This window comes from Heteronotia binoei, chromosome 18 (assembly GCF_032191835.1).
Source record: "Heteronotia binoei isolate CCM8104 ecotype False Entrance Well chromosome 18, APGP_CSIRO_Hbin_v1, whole genome shotgun sequence".
In the NCBI taxonomy this organism is placed as follows: Eukaryota; Metazoa; Chordata; class Lepidosauria; order Squamata; family Gekkonidae; genus Heteronotia; species Heteronotia binoei.
In genome coordinates, this window is record NC_083240.1 from 36946659 (window position 1) to 36966870 (window position 20212).

The window sequence follows — 20212 nt, forward strand, 5'->3', positions numbered from 1 at the left end:
CTTAAGACATCCCAACGGGACCGATCCTGGAGTCCTCGGTATCGACGGGATCGTCGGTCATCGAAGGAGAGATCTCCGGAGGATCGATCTCCTAGGAGGCACCGAGAAGTTTCCCCACGACTGCGAACACCGCCACCGCTCTCGTGGGACCAAAGGCAATGGCAATACCTCTACGGGTCCTGCCCGATGCCGTCCATGTTTCCCTGGTTCCCTCCTCGTCAGCCTGATTGGGACCAATGTTCGGAAGCATCTTACCGTTCGAGGACATCGTACCGCCCCCCGAAGCGCAAAGCGTCGATGTCGAAGCCTCCGGCCGAGGAACCGGCAAAGAGGAAGAAGTCTCCTCCCACCGAAGAGACTGTGGCCCCGGAACCGATTCGCGATCGACCCGCTCAGTCAGACCAGTCGGAGTCCCCGGACTCACCGAGATCCTCCGAGGGCTCTATCCAAGAGGAGCAGCTGTCCTCAGAGGAGCTATCTCCCCCAAACAAGGTCGGAGAAGACCAGCCCATCTCCCCTTCGGAGGACTTAAAATCCTATGGGGAACTGATAAAAAGGATGGCTCAGTCTATATCTTTGTCGACCATTCAGCCTGTGCCTGTCGTTACCGATAGTGTATTCGACATCGTTCAGATGGATACATCGACGGCCGTAGCGCTTCCATTGACAACGGTGATGTTACACACTGCAAAAGCTTCATGGGACAAGCCTGCTTCCACCCCTATTACATCGCGCAGGCTTGATCACATGTACCGTATTCAAGAATCCTCAGCGGATTTTCTCTTCAATCACCCCCGACCCAATTCAATCGTAGTGGCTTCATCCTCCAAGGCCAGGAAGACCCACGCCACCCCTCCAGACAAGGAGGGTAAGAAGCTAGATGGTCTGGGGCGAAGATTTTACACGGCAGGAGCATTGGGCCTCAAGGTCGCCAATTACGCTGCCTGCATGGGGCGCTATCAATACGCCCTATGGGATCGTGTGTCCACCCTACTCCCAGGGCTTCCAGAACACTCCAGAAATGCCCTTAAGAAAATCCAGAACGAGGGCATGGCATTGGCCAAGCAGCAGTTAAACTCCGCTAAACACGCTGGGGATATAGGTGCCAAGACTCTTACTTCGGCTGTGACTCTTCGGAGACACTCATGGCTGAGGTCCACAGCCTTACAGGCCGACACCCAGGCTTATGTCGAGGACTTACCTTTCGATGGAAAGGGGCTATTCAGCGCCACCACCGATACGGTGCTCCAAGACATGGACAAAAGCATCCGTACCTCCAGGAATCTGGGGGTACCGGCGTCATCCAGGCAGCAAACCAAGCGTCCATGGTCCAAGGCATGGAGCAAGAAACCCTTCCAGAAGCAATCTGGGGACCAACAATGGCGGCCCAAGACCTCGGGCTCCTTCAGCAAGTCCCAGTACGGGGCTAAGGCCAAATACTCGCCTACCTCCTCCCAGTCTTCCAGGCAAAAGGGGAACAGGCCGGCTAAACAGGGCCTTTGACTCCCCCCCCTTCCTTTACCACACCCCCACCAATTCTTCAGACCACCCCCGCCTCTGGCCCTTTTTCCGAGCGTGGTCGTCCATAACAACAGACCACTGGGTGCTGTCGATAGTCCGGCTGGGCTATCTAATCGAATTTCTACAGGAGCCGAAGGCTCCAACATTCGTCTACACCACCCCGTCTCCCACCCTCCGAGAGGAGGTGAGGACTTTGCTCGAGAAGAAGGCCATAGAACCCGTTCCGCCAGACCAAGTCCGAATGGGGTTCTACTCCCGCTATTTTACCGTCCCGAAGCGGGATGGGGGCCTGCGGCCCATAATGGACCTTCGGGGACTCAACGACTTTATACCACACCAAAAGTTTCGTATGACATCCCTGTCCAACATACTTCCTCTGCTAAACCCTGGAGACTGGATGGCTACATTGGACCTCCAGGATGCTTATTTTCATATAAGCATCCATCCAGCTCACAGAAAATTTCTAAGGTTCGCCATTGGGACTTCGCACTTCCAATACCGTGCGCTTCCCTTTGGGTTGTCAACAGCCCCAAGGGTATTCACAAAGACTATGGTAGTGGTGGCGGCCCACCTCAGATTGCAGGGCATCGCAATATACCCGTACATCGACGATTGGCTTCTGGTGGCCGGATCCGAACCCGACCTCCTGAAGCATATCTCCACCACCCTGAACCTCCTCCAACAGTTGGGGTTACGAGTGAATATGAAGAAGTCCTTCCTCCATCCATCCCAAAGGATCCAATTCATTGGGGCGATTCTGGACACACAACAGTGCAAGGCATTTCTGCCGGAGAAAAGAGCAAAGGACATTATAGACTTAATACACATTTTCCGGTCAAGCCAAACCGTAACTGCACTCCAGATTCTGCGATTGCTGGGACTAATGGCAGCCACTACGGCGGTGCTGACGTTTGCACGGCTGCACATGAGGAGTCTTCAGTTGTGGTTCCTGAGACGATTCCGTTGTGGGATAGACCCTCCGCTACGCAGGTTTTCCATTCCGCAGGAGATCCTGGCGTCTCTGACGTGGTGGTGCCACAAGCAAAACTTGCTTAAGGGGCACCGTTCCACAGGCCACAGCCGACAGTGACTCTGACCTCAGACGCATCCCTATGGGGATGGGGGGCACATGTCAACGGTCTTTGCGTGGGCAGCAGATGGCCCAGGGACCACCTGCAATATCATATCAACTTCCTAGAACTTCTGGCGATTCATCACGCTATCCTCTCTTTCAGGCCACTGCTGGCAAACCGAACTGTAGCAATACTGACGGACAACACCACGGCGCTGGCCTATATAAACAGGCAGGGCGGCACGGTGTCTCGCAAGTTGTGTTTTCTAGCATTGCAGGTATGGCAGATTTGCATGGAGATGAACACTTACCTCTTTGCAGCTCACCTCCCGGGCGAGCAAAATGTATGTGTGGACTTCCTCAGCAGGGGAGGAGCGTCCCTGCACGAGTGGGAATTGAACTGGACCTTCCTACAGCCGGTCTTCCAGGAGTGGGGGACTCCGGAGATAGACGTCTTCGCCACTCGGGACAACAGAAAGTGCGAGAACTTTTGTTGCCGGGGGGGGGAAAGATCCCTTGTCGCTGGGGGACGGTCTTCTGCTTCGCTGGTACCGCCTCCACCTCTATCTGTTTCCCCCGATCCCGCTCATCACACGGGTGGTGCAGAAACTATACTCAGAGCGTCCGAGGGGCATCCTGATCACCCCCTGGTGGCCCAGGCAACACTGGTTCGCCCCTGTGCTACAGTTGTCCAAGGGCAGGTTTCACCACTTCCCAGGGGAGCCGGACCTACTTTCCTCCCAGCAGGGCAGGATAGTTCACCACGACGTCCCGCATCTGAAATTGACGGCATGGAAGCTCGGCTGAGCGAGCTGTCAGAGAGGGTGCAACACGTCATCCTTAATTGTAGGAAGGAGTCAACGAGGAAGTCCTATGCCTACAAATGGACTCAGTTCGTTAAATTTGCCTCTCAAAGGGGCAGTGACGCAAGGAGGGCGGGCCTCCCTAGCATCCTTGACTTTTTGGTCTCCTTGTTAGACAGGGGACTGACGGTCTCTTCCATCAGGGTGTACCTGGCGGCCATCTCAGCCAACCATGAGCAAGTTGAGGGCAGGTCGGTGTTCACTCACCCTACCACCAAGAGTTTCCTGAAGGGGCTGGTGCGGCTGTACCCCTCTGTCAGGGCTCCTTTGCCTTCCTGGGACCTACCCGGGGTTTTGGAGGGTCTCATGGGAAAACCCTTTGAGCCTATGGCCACTTGTTCCCTGCAGCTTCTTTCATGGAAAGCGGCTTTCCTGGTGGCCATTACCTCAGCACGTCGGGTGGGAGAACTGGCGGCTTTGCGATGTGACCACCCTTATCTGCAGTTCAGCACGGAAGGGGTGCGTTTGCGACCAGATGTGACCTTCCTACCGAAGGTGGTGTCTGCCTTCCATTTAAACAAGGAGATTTACTTACCGGTCTATTTCCCGAACCCCACTTCGGCTTCGGAAAGACGTTTTCACGCTCTTGACGTGAAGCGCGCACTCTCCTTTTATTTACATAGAATCAGACCGGTGCGCAAGGACTCCAGGCTCTTCGTCTCGTATGCCTCGGCCTCTATGGGGCAGAGAATCTCCTCACAGAGACTGTCCAAGTGGTTGACAGAGACAATTAAGCTGTGCTACTTGCTACGTAAGCGGCCTCTGCCGGGGCCTATCAGAGCTCACTCCACGAGGGCAATGGCTACCTCAGCTGCGTTCATGAAGGGGGTGCCTTTGCCAGACATTTGCAAAGCAGCTACTTGGTCCTCCCCGCATACGTTCATCAAACACTATGCGCTGGACCTTCAGTGGAGACAGAGTTCGTCGGTGGGCAGTGCAGTTCTGCAGTCGCTCGCCTATTGACGGACCACGCAACCCTCCTCCAGGTATGTGGTGAGCTTGCTATTCTCCCATTGGTGTGATGCACAGAGACCACGAAGAAGATAAACAGGTTTCCTACCTGTAACTGATGATCTTCGAGTGGTCATCTGTGCAGTCACACTACCCGCCCACCTTCCCCACTGCTGCGGGTCCGTCCAGGGCTCCTGCAGCGGTCAGAAGGAACTGGCGGGATGTCCGCTCCTGCCCCGTTGGGCATGCGCAGGGGAGGGGTGCCTGCGCATGCGCACCGGGGCGGGGGCGCGGAAATCCGCGGCTTTGAAGTTACCGATCGTGATCGGCGCCGGCGCCTCTCCCATTGGTGTGACTGCACAGATGACCACTCGAAGATCATCAGTTACAGGTAGGAAACCTGTTTTTCTAGGATGGGAGACCTCCTTGGAATACCAGAGCTGGGGGAGGGCAGGGGCAAGCTTTAATCAGCCACCTCTCTGAATATCCTCCAGACCTCCAGTAGCCAGAGGTTGCCATGACTTCCAGGTGCAGACACACACATACATTAAACACACTCACACACACAAAATACAAAGACTAACTGCATTTGTGGCAGGGTGTGAGCTTTCATGAGCTGATGCTCACAAGTGAGCAGTAGCTCATGAAAGCTCGTACCCCGCCACAAATTTTGTTACTGGACTCTTGCCCTTTTCTATTAATAGACCCAGAGAAGTCTAGTTCAGGATGAGGTGGCTTGGTGCATTCCTGTGCTTGGGAGGGAAGTTGCAAGAGCTTGCATTGGTGGCTTTTAAAGAGGGCCATCCCACCCCCACCAGCCCTTTTGCTGAGGCTTTCCTGGGGCTCTTTGCTCTGCCCAGTTGTGATCCTCCTGACTCTGATCCAGGAGTTAGGTGCTGCAGATAGAAGGTACATTTATTTAAATATTTGTGTACTGCTTTTTCTCATGGCTCAAAGTAGCTTTCAAATAACATTTTAAAACTTACAGAAAACCAAATAACCCCCATCAAAATACCTGCCTTCTATACATCGCTAAAAGCTGTGGCAAATAAAAATGACTGCACTTTTCTTGTGCAGCCCGTTTTACCCCATCCCCCACCCCGCCCATTTTACTATCCTGGCAACTATATGTGATTGAATGAATGGCAGCTGTTCTTGTGGCGGGAATCACTTTTTCAGGTGTGTCTGTGGGTTTTTTTTTTCTCATTTGTGAAAGTCATGCACCTGAGCACATTTGTGTATGATTTTGAAACAGCTCTGCACATGCTCAGAGGCTTTGATCCCAAAGGGCCAGTGTTTTGGGATGCAAATGGTAGCACTGCCAGAAGCAGGGGCAGCTTCCTGGGTGTTCATGAAAGTCTGTGTAATCAAAGCAAGCTCTGCAACTGTTGTGGGTTGTGGTGGGGGGAGGCCTCTGCCTTCAGACCTGGCGGCTATGTCTTTTTGCTGCCCTCCAAAGCTCAGGTGCTTTAACTTCTTCCAAGTGCTTAACACACTGGAATTATGACTTCCACCTAGAATTGGACCCCTTTCCTGTAGCCCCTTCTCCAGTCATCCTATGTGGAGAGGGTGATGGATTTCCATAGAAACACATAGTTGCCACAGAATTCTTGGTATCTGAACTTCCTGAGAATCTTTTCTTTTCTTTTTATTTTGGAGGGGAGACAGTGTTGCAGTCCCCAATGTGATGCCTGTGGGCATTGTGGCATTGCCTTTTCTGGCACCCACCGAGTGTTTTTAGGAAGTGGGAGGAGCCAGGCAGGGCTTTTGCCCAGCCAGTGGATATTTGGAAATTTGATTGCCTGTGCAGATTTTTAAAAACGTTCCTTTGGGAGCAGCTGCTACAGGAATCTTTACTGTGCAACTGAAGCAGAGCTGTGGCAATCATGTTGTGGCTGGCTCCACCTCCCTCAGAAGCCATTTTGCGGCTGTGGCCCCCATTATGCCGTGTGAGGATGCCAAAGGTGCCTGCAGGCTCAAAAAAGATGGGGAGCCCCGTTCTAGTCCTTATTGTGGCAGAGATATTCTTGAGTGCCTGAGGTTGAGGCCTGGCTAAATCAAAGAAGCCGGAGGTATTGGAGATGCCTTGCTCCGTACAACTCTTTCCCCACCCCTATGAATAAGAGATGCAAAACAAATGATGCCCATCAAGAAATATAAACATATGAAGTAGAGGTCCATCAGTGGCTCTTAGCCTCAAGGAATAGATGCAATGAAGCAGCCCCGTGGTGCAGAGTGGTAAAGCTGCAGTACTGCAGTCCTAAGCTCTGCTCATGACCTGAGTTCGATCCTGGTGGAAGCTGGGTTCAGGTAGCTGGCTCAAGGTTGGCTCAGGCTTCCATCCTTCCATGATCGGTAAAGATGAGTACCCAGCTTGCTGGGGGTAAAGTGTAAATGACTGGGGAAGGTAATGGCAAACCACCCGGTAAAAAACCGTTCCCTCTAAGCCGAGTTAACATGAGCTTGTTCACAGATTTTTAGCCTCCAGCTCACACATTTTTGTCTTAGCTCAGGAAGGATGACCCCAGACCACACTAACTTATCCAGTAGATCACAGCTTTAATACCAGTAGCTCACAAAGTAGAATTTTTGCTCACAAGATTCTGCAGCAGAGGAAACACTGCTGACGACCTGAGTTTGATCCCGGTGGAAGCTGGGTTCAGGTACCTGGCTCAAGATTGACTCAGTCTTCCATCCTTCCAAGGTCAGTAAAATGAGTACCCAGCTTGCTGGGGGTAAAGTGTCGATAACTGGGGAAGGCAATGACAAACCACTTGTAAAAAAGTCTGCCGTGAAAACGTCATGATGTGACATCACCCCAGAGTCAGAAACGACTGGTGCTTGCGCAGGGGACTACTTTTACCTTTTTATAGATGCAACACTGCCTGGGGAGTGATGCTCTGTATTTTTGGCGCTTGTGGGCCAAGTGAGAGGGCTTTTGGTGGACCTCCTGATAGCACCTGGATTTTTGGCCACTGTGTGACACAGAGTGTTGGACTGGATGGGCCACTGGCCTGATCCAACATGGCTTCTCTTGTTCTGATATTTGCAGGAGAGTGCAGCCAACAGAGAACTCTGTTCTTTGCTCCGTAGGAGAGGAACCTGCTTGGGGAAAGAGGGCAGGTTATGCAGTATTTACACCCCAAGGTGGCTATGGGTAATGTTCTTTGAGCTCTGTGATCTGGCCCTCTTTTTTTCTCTTCCTTCTCTCAGACCCTTCCTCCCGTCTGTCTCTCCCAGGTGTTTTTCTACTGACCTGGCCCCTCCTCCAGCGAAATGCCATTTCCAGAAAGCCTGCAATGGGAAGCAGATGTCTGTGGGGAGGAGCCAACTCCCTGGGCCTGCCAGGGAACTAAGAGGTTGCCTGGCAAAGGACCGCAGCCATAGGGGATGCTTTTGTCAAGAGAGGATGGCGCCATCGGGCTTCATGCCAGCTGGGACTGTCCTGGATTGGTTCTGGAATTGATTTTAAGGGCCTGGAGGGAAGACATTAATATTTTAAAAGTCAAGAGGGCTCCTCCTATATCAGTATTTGTTTGTTCTGTCTTTGCTGTGAGTTTGAGTTATCCTTCCCCCCCCCCCCCCAAACAATACAAGCCAGAGCTTTCTGCGGCATCGAGGGCACCCCCAGCAACTGGAATTAGCAAATGGTGCATGGCTTCTCCCCATTCTCCGCCCCTTCGCATAGAAGGCCCCTTTTGCCCTAAGGGGAGCTGCTGCATGTCACGTTTAAGACTATCCCTTTGCAACGCAACTGTCCAGATGACGTCCCTTCTGTGTGGGGAAGTGGTGCTGAATCTATAAATGCTGAAACCAAAGTTGTCTGGAGTTTCCTGGAACTTCAGCTTTTTTGCATGGGGTAGTTCTTTGACCAGCAACGGATTCAGGTCATCAGCTCTAGTGTGATTTAAAAACAGTGCACTTCTGTGCTCATGCAGAGTGTCTTTTCTTTGCCAAGGTATCACTCCAGGCCAATAAGCCTACGTGCATCAAACAAAAATGTTTGAACAGACTCTTTCAAGAAATTTGCCTTGTTGGAGGGAGCTACACATAAGGGACCCAATGACCAAACACAGCGAGGGACAGGGGTTGCAGCTCCCAGACTGACAAAGCCCATAAGAACAGAAGAAGAGCCCTGCTGGATCAGGCCAGTGGTCTGTCTAGACCAGCCTTCTTTCTCACATACTGGCTAACCAGTTCCTCTGGACATCCAACAACAGGGCAGAGGCCTTCCCTTGATGTTGCCTGCTAGCTCTGGGATTCAGAGGTTTAGTGCCTCTGAACATGGAGGTTCCCTTTAGCCACCATGGCTAGTAGCCATAGATAGACTTTTTCTCCATTAATCTGTCTAATCTCCCTTTGAAGCTGTTTATTCCTGTGACCATCACGACATCCTCTGGCAGCAAATTCCACATTTGACTCACTCTCTGTGTAAAGAAGTATTTCCTTTTGTCTGTCCTGAACCTACTGCCCATCAGCTTCATTGGATGCCCTCAAGTTCTAGTAGTTGGGGAGAGGGAGAAAAAGTTCCCTTTGTCAACTGTCTCCACCGCGTGCATAACTTTATAAACTTCTCTCATCCCCCCCCCCCAAGTCATCTCTTTACCCAACTGAAGAGACTATGCAGTGCTTTACACAGGACTTTTTTTTTGTAGAATAAGCCCACCAGGAACTCATTTGCATATTAGGTCACACCCCGTGACATCAGTGTTTTGCACAGGGCTTTTTTTGTAGAAACAGTCACGTGGCGGAGAGTGGTAAAGCAGCAGTACTGTGATCTGAACTCTCTGCTCACAACCTGAGTTCGATCCCAGTGAAAGCTGGATTCAGGTAGCCGGCCCAAGGTTGACTCAGCCTTCCATCCTTCCGAGGTCGGTCAAATGAGCACCCAGCTTGCTGGGGGGAAAGTGTAAAAGACTGGGGAAGGCAATGGCAAACCACCCCGTAAAAAGTCAAAGCAACGTCACCCCAGAGTCGGAAAAGACTGGTGCCTGCACAGGGGACCTTTCCTTTTCCTTTTTGTAGAAAAAGCCCAGCAGGGACTCATTTGCATATTAGGCCACACACCCCGACACCAAGCCAGCCAGAACTGCATTCCTGTCCGTTCCTGCTCAAAAAAAGCCACTCATGCCATATCCCATGCAGTTTGCTTGCACTGGCAGGGGTGAGCTCACTTCAGTGATCCAGGCACCATGGGGGGCATTGTGGAGGACCAGGCCATTTGCCAGCCAGCTGTTTCTGAGTTGGGCCATACTGTGCTTCACACGGATTTACAGAGACTGATGTCTCTTTGGCTTTGTGAAGATCCCCCATGCCCTGTCTAGTTTCCCTCCGGCATCTGCCACAGACTATTCCTCAGCTGTCTTTCCCACAGTAGGGTGGAGGGGGTGGACCATTGGCCAAGAAGTGCAGAATTCTGAGTCCTCCCTGGGTGAGCTTGGGCCAGTCGCTCTGTCTAACCTACCCCAAAGGCTTGTCCTGAGGTTAAAATGGAGGGGAGTGGGTGTCAACCATTTATGCTGCTCTAAGCTCTGTGGCACAGAGTGGTATTGCAGTCCAAACTCTGCTCAAGTCATGACCTGAGTTCGATCCCGGCGGAAGCTGGGTTCAGGTAGCTGGCTCAAGGTTGACTCAGCCTTCCATCCTTCCGAGGTCAGTCAAATGAGTACCCAGCTTGCTGGGGGGAAAGTGTAGATGACTGGAGAAGGCAATGGCAAACTATCCTGTAAAAAGTCTGCCATGAAAACGTTGTGATGTGATGTCACCCCAGAGCCGGAAACGACTGGTGCTTGCAGACAAAAGGAAATACTTCTTTACACAGAGAGTGAGTCAAATGTGGAATTTTTACCTTTTTTAAAGCTCTTTGGAGGAAGGAGAGAGAAAAATGTGAGAAATCGTTCAAACTCAGTGTTAATTGTGGACTCCCCAGGTGCGAGGATCTCTCTGCTTTTTTTTTTTTTTTGCTTGCAAAATGTTTGATGCAAAGAACATGTGAGTGGAGCTTCTGAATTCCCCTTGGGAGGGATTGGCAGACGAGTTGTACTCACCGTGGGATTTGAGCCAGGTCTCACATTTGGGAACGGGCCCATTGTTGCCTCCACCTCAGCTCCTGAGCCCATTTCTGTTGGTGTTTGGCTTGCCTCTTGCATGACTTGGCTTGCTTGTTTGAGTGCTCTGTTCCTTTTTGCTGTTTTCCGCAGGGTGCCTTCTCTGTTTGATGCTCCTCTTCTGATTTATGGGTGGGACAAAGTGGTCTGGGGCTAGACAGCGGTATGGCATATGGCGCCTGCATTTTTGTGTCGGGTGGGGTGGGGTGAGGGCTTCTGTTGTCCTCTTCTGCATAGTAATCCTGATTGATTCCACCAGCATCTAGAAGAGGAAAACCTTGTGAGCAAACTGACCTTTTGGCCTCTTCTTTTTGGTCAGGTGGTGGGTTGAATGAAGGGGTATCTTGGATGACCATTCTGACATCCAAGGGGCTCTGCCGCTTGCCTCTTTGGTGCGCCCCTTGGGGCAGACCGGCCAGGTGAAGCTAGGAATTGTGGACGGAGGGAACCAGGGAAAAAACGTGGCTGGGGGTTTTTTGGGAGATGGGAGGAAGTGGGGGAAACCCTTACAAATGACCCCAGTTCTTGGCTTCTCCTTCATGAGGGAAAACTCAAAGCATTCAGAGGCCTGAGAAAGGAAGATGGTAATGTGTGGAGAGACTGTGGGTGACTGAGGGAGGGAGAGGCGGGGCAGTCGATCAAAGCTGAGATGTAAGAAGTTGCAGAGAGCACAGAGCACTTGTGGGAGGGGGGCAAAGTGTGAAAGTCCTCCCCCTCCCCTTGAGAGTGTGATCAAAGAGGCAACGTGGTTGTTCCCTACTGGCTTGTGGTTTGAGTTTCTCAGGCTGGGCAGAAGAGAGCGCCTCTCAGCATAGGCAGAGAGAATTTAGCACTCATCCCTGAAGAACTGCAGCCAGGTCACGGGATCTGAAAGCTAGTTGAGCCGAGGATACTGCGTTTTGGGAAGCAGGGTCTGTGGTCTGTCTGGCCCAGGGGCTGAAGATAGATGGGCCCTGATTCCTTATTCAGCGCAGAGGTGCTGGAACAGCCTAGATGGGGAAAGAACTTTGGAAGAAAACCAGCAGAGGGCCAGAGTTAACTTCCAGCCTAAGAGTGAGTTTGGTGTAGTGCAGGGGTAGCCAGACTTGCTTAACTTAAGAGCCACACAAAATAAATGTCAGATGTCTGAGAGCTGCAAGACAGGGAGGGAGGAAAGCAGAGGAGAGAGGGAGAGGTGGAAAGAAAGCAACTTAAAATGCATTCTCCAAGCTGCCAGCTAGCTTGGCTTGGAGAGGTGATTTAAAGAGAGAAATGCCTTCTCCAGACTGGCCAACAGGGCAGTCGGAGCTTTGAGAGCCACACAATATGTGTGGAAGAGCCACATGTGGCTCCCGAGCCACAGTTTCGCCACCCCTGGTGTAGTGGTTAAGTGCATGAACTCTTATCTGGGAGATCTGGCTTTGATTCCCCACTCCCCCACTTGCAGCTGCTGAAATGGCCTTGGGTCAGCCATAGCTCTTGCAGAGTTGCCCTTGAAAGGGCAGCTTCTGGGAGAGCTCTCAGCCCCACCCACCTCACAGGGCATTTGTTGTGGCAGAAGAAGGTAAAGGAGATTGTGAGAGCTGCTCTGAGACTCTGAGATTCAGAGTGAAGGGCGGGATATAAATCCAGTGTCTTCTTATAATAGTAATAATTAGTGCTAAATTGATGCCTTTTCCCAAATGATCTCCCCTCACCCCATTGCTTTCCCATCCCTCAGCTCTCCCCTCTTGAACTCCATCTCATTTTGATTTGTGGAGAAACCTTCCAAGAAAGCCACAGAATCTGCCCGTAACTTCTCCAGAGAGTCTTTTTTTAAGTTATGAGGCAATAGCTTCCGGACAGTGACTTCTTCTTACTGCAACTTTGTAAGATGGTCAGGTTGTCAGGGAAACCCAGAGGACATCTAGTTGAGCCTCCCTGGCAGGGTTTGTTCCCTGTTCCCTCAGTGCTGTGCCAAAAGTAGTGGGGAAGAAAAAAACAGAGAGGGGAGAGAAACTTAACCCAAAAACTGAAGTAAGAATCCTAAAAGGTTAATCTGCAATTAAAGAGCCAAACATTAAAAGCAAACTATAATAAATCATAAGCAAACATATATGTATTTATTATAAAAAACTAAAACCATTTAGGGGCCCATCATTAGCCTCTATCCTTTGTACAATCATAGAACCACAATGGGAACCCACAACTTAACTTGACCTGACACGTTTCAACCTAGACTGGTCTTCTTCAGAGGTCAGAAAAGTAAGTACACATGTGGTGAGGTATACATTAAGACATTGGATGCAATATGTATGCCCTTGATTAGGACATAAGGCTGTAGAATAAGAGGCCTCAAGAATATCTTAAAGCCTTTGTTGCTTCATTAAGTTTTCTTGTGGTCCAGCATTGTTCTATTGTTTTATTGTATTCTGCATTATGAGCCAATATGTGTACTTACAGTTTGGCTCTTTAACTGCATATTAAAGGGCCAAATGAAAGGGCCAAATGTCCTTTAATGTTTGGCCCTTTAATTGCATATTAGCCTTTTAGGTTTCTTACTCCAAAAGTAGTGGGGACCAAGGGCAGTGTAGAAGGATGTTTGCAAACCAAGTCATGTCTGCTCTAGAGGGTAGCTTTATAGAAAACTAGATTTGAGTGCAATAGCACCTTACAGCCCAACAAGATTTGGGGGGCGGGAGGGCATAAGCTTTCAAGAGTCAAACCTCCCTTCATCAGATACGAGTTTGAATGGAGATCCCCGAGTCCTTATATCCCAGCCAGAAGACGGGAGTGGCGTTGCAAAGAAGGAGATCGGGATTCAGAGGTGCAATGCACACTGTAATCAGCTAGATCAGAGCAGAGGAGAAATGCTTATGTAATCTCAGGTAGCTCCCCCAGATCTTCCAAGTTGTGCACGCTATGTCAGAGGCGAAAGGCACTGCAAGCCCCCGGATCTGTAAGCTGTTTGGCTGCGGTGGGATTCTTTCATTTGCATCCTGACAGAGAATCTTCCCTCGAGGCATGGGTTGGGGCGGCAGGGAGGGGAGGGGTGAGGGGGAGAAGGAGAGGCCCCTGATGCAGAAGAAGCAGGCAGGGAAGCAGAGCCTAAGATGCTTGCACTGGAGCTTGCACTGGGGACTGCCTAAAGGTAAAGGTACCAACCCATGGGGTGACATCACATCATGACGTTTTCACGGCAGACTTTTTTAATGGGTGGTTTGCCATTGCCTTCCCCAGTTATCGACACTTTACCCCCAGCAAGCTGGGGACTCATTTTACTAACCTCAGAAGGATGGAAGGCTGAGTCAACCTCGAGCCGGCTACTTGAACTGCCGGGATCGAAGTCAGGTCGGGAGCAGAGCTTGGAATGCAGTACTGCAGCTTACCACTCTGCACCACAGGGCTCTTATAAAGGTAAAGGTAGTCCTCTGTGCAGGCGCAAGTCATTTCTGACCTTGAGCTGGTTACCTCACCCCAGCTTCTGCCGGGATCGAAGTCAGGTCGTGAGCAGAGCTTGGACTGCAGTGATGCAGCTTACCACTCTGCATTATGGGACTCCTCCTTGTATCTACAGAGGGCTAAATGCATCCTCCAGAACCTGTGTGTCAGATTCTGGGGTCCATTGTAGCCCAGGGGAACACTCTTCCCCTTTTGCTGTGCCGCTGAGTGACCACTGCAGGGCCAGAATAAAGTTGGAGTCCACTGGCGCCTTTTAAGACCAACAAAGTTTAATTCTGGGCATAAGTTTCCATTTGCATGCACGCTTCTTCAGACAGCCTGATTCAGCCTATGTATTGCATCTGCATCCTCCTTCTTAAGAGAACCCACACCCTCCCTTACTCTGCTTTGGCAGCACGGGAGTTAACCGCCTCTAATCCCCTGCAAAGAGCCGTACCAAGCAGCTTGATTTAGGGGGAGCGGAAGCAGTGCCTGGCACCACAGGGGTTAACCCGCTGGTGAAAGGGGGGCAGGCTGCTCAGGGGGGGGGGGCGGAACAGAAAGCTTTGGGCTGCTTCACGGAGCTCAGACATCTTCCTGGGCAGGCACAGTCTCTGAGAATGCTGGAGAACGCTGTGTTTGTGAGGGGCTTCTCCTTGTGAGGTTGTGGGTCGCAGGTGAACATCCAAAGGGCAGACGCTCTCCATCCCGAAGATGCTCTTTGCTTTGTCCCGCTGAAAGTGCGTGTGCGTGGAGGGGGCTTCATCCAAATTACCTGCACCATCGCTGCTTTTGGAGTCTGCCAGGGAGAGCCAGGCATGATGACGGAAGTCCTGGTGCAGCCGGACTGCCAGCTCGGCTTGGCATGTGAGCGTCTGGACCTCTGTGACTTGGATGCCCTGGAGGAGTCTCCGGAGGGCAAGCGGCCCCCCAACACTGGCGCCAGACTGTGGGGAAGAGTTCGCAGCAAGCTGCTGCGCCAGAAGGTGCCCTGGGCCCCCTTCCTTTACATCTTGGGATGGGGGCGGGGGGGGGGAGAAGCACTGACATTAGAGACCTCTTTGCAGCTCCCTGCGGTTTCTTAAGGGGGGGGGGCAGTTAAGTGCCAGGTTCGCCTCTGAAGCCAGGATTAAACGCATCTGCTTTTTAGATTCTTTCCCACTTTGTAGGACTGCTCATCTCCTTCTTCCTTTTCATCCCCCATCCTTCCCCCCCCATCTCACATCTAAGTCCTGCTCTGAGACCTTCACCCTGTTGCCACTCTGCCCTTCCAACATCTAGGCACAGCCCCCCCCCCCCCAAGCCTGAGTTTCAACTTACGAAGAGTGAGGAGTTTTGCATTTTGAGACCAGGCAGCTTGTAGAGTTTTTGCAGGGCTCCAGTTCGCCCAAAGAAGGGACAAGAAGGGGAGTGGGGAGGCTTTTAAAGAGCTTCAGCCTGAAATTCTGACTCATTCGAGGAACAGCTTGGATTTGATCCGGATCCTCTAGACCAAGGGTGACCAAACTGCAGCTCGGGAGCCAAATGTGACTCTTTCACACATATTGTGTGACTCTCCAAGCCCCCACCACCCAGTCTGCTGGCCTGGAGAAGGCATTTCTCTTTAAAGCTGGCGGCTTGGAGAATGCATTTAAAGCTAAAGTTGCTTTCTTTCCACCTCTCCCTCCCTCCTCCTCATCTATTTTCCTTCCTTCCTTGTCTTTCAGCTCTCAAACATCTGACACTTATTCTGTGTGACTTTTACATTAAGCAAGTTTGGCCACCTGTGCTATAGACTTTGTGGTGCCAGGAGGCTTCTGCCTACTCAGTTGCTTTTCCAAGAGAGATTGGGGAGAGGGCTCAGCCTGGCTTGGATGCCCTTGGTTCTCCCATTTCATAGCCCAGTACATTTGGGGGCTGATTGGGGTTCCGGCATGTTCCACTCCACTGTGGGGTGGTGGAGAAGAGATTGTGACTGAGAAAACAAGGCTGAGAGGAGGAGTTAACCCCCTCTCCTTTCCTGTGCTTTTGTTTCTGTTTTGCCATTGAATTGCCGACGTGTGGTAATCCAGGGCTTTCAAGGCAAGAGATGTTCCGAGATGGTTTGCCATTGCCTGCTTCTGCATAAGGACTCTGGACTTCCTTGGTGGTCTCCCTTCCAAATGCTAGCCATAACTGACCCTGCTTAGCTTCTGAGATCTGACTAGCCTGAACTGTCTCCATCTGGACTCCTACGCTATAACCAGTGTTCCCTCTAAGTTGCAGAGTCTCATGAGCAAAAAGTCCACTTTGTGAGCGACTGGTATTAAAGTTGTGAGCAACTGCAAAAAAATATTGTGCTCTGGGGCCATTTTCCCTGAGCTAAGACAAAAAGGTGTGAGCTGGAGGCTAAAAATCTGTGAGCCAGCTCACGCTAACTCAGTTTAGAGGGAACACTGACTATAATCCCCACATAAATTCACTGTGGATCAAGATTGCTGGAGGTGGGTTGGGGAGGGTCTTCTGTTATCTCATCTGTTTTGACTCCAAATGCCCTTTAAAGAAAAAAAAAAGGCTAATTGTTCATATTCGTGTTCTATTTAAAATAAGTGCTGGGGCTGAAATCCCTGCCTCCTATTTGAGACTGCGGCAAGCTGTCCCGGAGTTTGGTGACTGGAACAAGAAACCAGGGGTCAAATTCTGCTCTGTTAGCAAAGGAAAGCCCACAATGCAGAGGCCTTGCAAAGCTGGTGGGGATGGTGGCACTGCCCGTTGGGTATGCAGGGCTCCTTCTCCAGGCTGCCTTCCTTCACTCAGCAATGTGACTTTCCTTTGGAGATCCGCAAGCTGTCCTCTTACCTGGGACCAGATGGGAGTCTCTTGGCTTGCTGACTCCCAGGAAATGTGAGCTACGAGGGGCGCAGCTAGCTGGTTTTTGTCCTTGGGAAGGGGGTGGGGGAGCGTGGGCCAGGACTGCCATCTCAGGGCTTCTGGGGGACACCCAAGGGCAAGCTGTGCCGAAGCTGGGACTCCCCCACCCCCGATTCCTGTGTGCTGCAACCACTGAGCCCAAGTTCCGTGGGAGGGAGCAGTTGTGAGCTTTCTGGAAATAGGGTCAAATAGATTGCTCTTTTATTCCCTACTCAAACCCCTTTCAGCATGTTTTAGTACACTGTGAAGTTGGGACATTCAAGTCCACGTTGTGAACATGTAGCCAGAGACGACTGCTCCGAATCTTATGGATGATGAAAAGTTGAGCAGTTTTCATTTACCTACACTGTGCTGCTGGGTGAAACGGGGGGCTCTCAGAGAAAGATTCGAGTCCAGTAGCAGTTGAAAGACCGTCAGGGTTTCCAGGATATAAGGTTTTTGAGAGTCAACGGTCCCTTTGTCACACGCTTTCTGACGTTTGCAAGCCTATGAAACGTATGTGTCATGTTAGGACAAGTTGATTTTGCAATCTGCATATGTGTGTTATGCCAAATGAACTTGCAAAGCGGTCCACACTTGCGTATGTGGCATTTGTTGTGGTTTTTCCCTGCGTTTGCACAGACTGGGCCTTGTCTCCCTTACACATAAGGAGACTCATCTGACGCAGCAGTCGGCTGACAGACCAAAGATTTCTACTAATAAAGTTAGAATCATTGTTCTGCCAGGCCGGCCTGGTTGTGACGCAGCTCTCCATGGGCATTAACCTAATTTTTGCGCGGTTGCTTTTTGGCTGGCTGCTCTCCGGTCGCTTGCAGGCAGGCAGGGCCGGCTCTGGCAGTTTTGCTTCCTTTGGCATAAACTTGATTTTGTAGGGTGGGAATTGCAGCCTCTTTCCCTTGCCCTAGAGAGCAGCCGCTGGGGCTAAGGAAGCAACGCTGCAGTTCAGAAAGCAGTCCCATCTCCTTTCCCTTCTACACACACTGTGGGACAGTAGGATTTGGGAATGGAAGGAAGCCTCCGTAGACTTCCCTAACTGTGATCACTTTTTCCTGCTCCAGGGTAGGGAATGGAAACTTGCATGCCTTCGCTGGAGGAGGAAGAATGGGAGTTAAAATGGGGGGTGGGGGTGGGAATCATTGGGGGGTGGTGAACTGTTCCTTCAAGCCTGCTTATCGCAAAGGTCTCGGAGGAGAGATTGCATTCCATTTTGTGAGGACTTCCTGGTTAGGTGAGAGCCCTTGGGATTCTACCACCCTTGACAGCTGCCCATATCGCCCACAGGCTTGGGCCAGCCCTAGGCAGAAGGTTCAAGATGCAGTGATTACTTGGTCCCTGGAAGGCCTGGCTCATCAGCTCTTGGGGTTGCTTGGCCCAAAAGCCCTGTAGTTTCACTCTGTGCCAGAGGTGTCTACCGGGAGTGTAAAAGACGCAGTTGTAAGGGGGCCCGGAGGGAGGGAGAGGAAACTGGAGGGGGGGATAGTTTTCCTGTGTGCACAGTTGCGTTTGCATGGATTTATGGGGGGTTTTCAAACTACAAAGTGAGTTTTGAGAAGAGCTCTGAAGGAGGAAAGGCAAGGGAGGGGAACACTGAACAAGCCTGTGATATTCCTGGACCCATTTAACAGATATGGGGCTCTGCAACAGGACTGGTGGCGAGGGGCTGTGATCATTCCTGGTGCCCTTTGACAGAGAGAGCCAGTTTGGTGCAGTGGTTAAGTGCGTGGACTCTTATCTGGGAGAACCGGGTTTGATTCCCCACTCCTCCACTTCCACCTGCTGGCATGGCCTTGAGTCAGCCAGAGCTCTCTTATATGGGAGAACCGGGTTTGATTCCCCACTCCTCCACTTGCACCTGCTGGAATGGCCTTGGGTCAGTTGTAGCTCTCACAGAGTTGTTCTTGAAAGGGCAGCTGCTGCAAGAGCTCTCTCAGCCCCACCTACCTCATAGGGTGTCTGTTGTGGGGGGCGGGGAAGGTAAAGGAGATTGTGACTGCTCTGAGACTCTGAGATTCAGAGTATAGGGTGGGATATAAATCCAATATCATCATCTTCTTCTGTTTTCCTCTTTGGGCTGATGTTTCACCTGAGCAGAGAAGGCCTTTTTCCGGGGTTGGTCCCCTGCCAGTCACTTTCCCTTTGAGTAGCTCACAGCTGGTGTGAACGGCCTCACATTTGGACAGCACTGAGCTTTGAGGTTACAAAAATCGGTCTAGGATATTCCAGCTGGGAGGACTCTGCCATGCGCACTGCGTGGCTCAGTACCACCTGCAGTTACAGCATGGGGAACGTGCGTGTTCGAATAGGCCCTCGGAAGGAACGGGTGGTTCAGGCACTGCTTTGCAAGGTGGAGTGTTCCTGGTTGGTTGTTCTGCAACCCCCTCAGCTACAGTATTGGCTCCTTCTCTTGCTTTCCTGGGTTGTATTTAGTAACACGTAAGAAGTGCCAACACCCCCCCCCCCAACTCCCAATTAGGGATGTGCAAAAAAAAGAGAAGGCCTCATTCACCTGGTGTTCTCCTGGGCTTCCTCCCCCGCCCCCCAAGTCAAAAGGCCATTAAGCCACCTGCTGCCCAAAATCACATAAGAAGGGGTTAATGAGGGCTGCTGAGGGTGTGACAAAGCCCCTGGTGGCTGGCTGGCTGCCCACTCTCCTAATCCAGGGATTGTTATGCAGCTGCACCTGCTATTCAATGGACAAAGTAGGTAGGTGGGGAGGATGGGGGGGGGCGTCAAAAAGGTTCAGGAGCTGCAACTAATGGATAACATGGACTACTAACCCAGTCTAATCTGTTTTGACTGTAGCCACTGAGAACAGGCTTCTGAATTCTGGTTGCATTAATGGGGAAAACTATCCGAGCACGGGCACTATAGCTTTGTGCATATGCCTTTCCATTTCGGTAGCTTTAAAATGTACTTGCAAACCTTTTCTGTCTTTTTGGGTGGTTCAGATGGGAACACGGGATGTTTCCATATCAACCAGAAGCCTTGAGGGAACTGTTCATGTCTCATGAGGAATGAATTAAATAACTGCAGGCACTCAAGAGCCATCCACCCCCCCTGAACCCCATTCTACAGAAGAGGATGCCCACTGCATCCCTTCATGAGTTACTTCTCTGGCATTGCTTCCACTGGGGTGGGTGACCTCTCCCTTGTCTTCATCCAGCATTGTTGCATTGTTCACTCTTAGCACAGAGAGGCAGTTGTGGTTGCGGTTATACACAGATCGGCTGACTTCAGAGGAGTCTGCCCGGTGCATCTCTGCTTTCTTTCAATCGGGAGTTGTGTCCAGCACAAGGACCAATGCCGAAACAAAGGAGGCAGCCTCTTCTGAGAGTGCTCTGACCTCTGAATTTGCCTTCCCCTTTTAGGGGTGAAAATTCAGATCAGCCACGGTGGACTGGACAAAATTT

At 51.3% G+C, this 20212-nt stretch overlaps 1 protein-coding gene across 5 annotated transcripts in view; it reads left to right on the top strand.

The window, feature by feature from the left end:
• Positions 1–20212, top strand: part of ABR (ABR activator of RhoGEF and GTPase) — a 143371-nt gene that overhangs the window by 100413 nt on the left and 22746 nt on the right. Inside the window, exon 1 of one of the 5 annotated variants that reach the window (XM_060258887.1) lies at positions 14666–14899. The exons of the other annotated variants lie outside the window; for them this stretch is intronic. Coding sequence (XP_060114870.1) covers positions 14732–14899 — 168 coding nt within the window. The 5' untranslated portion in view covers positions 14666–14731. Of the gene's footprint in view, positions 1–14665; positions 14900–20212 lie in introns of those variants that run through there. 5 annotated transcript variants of the gene reach the window in all.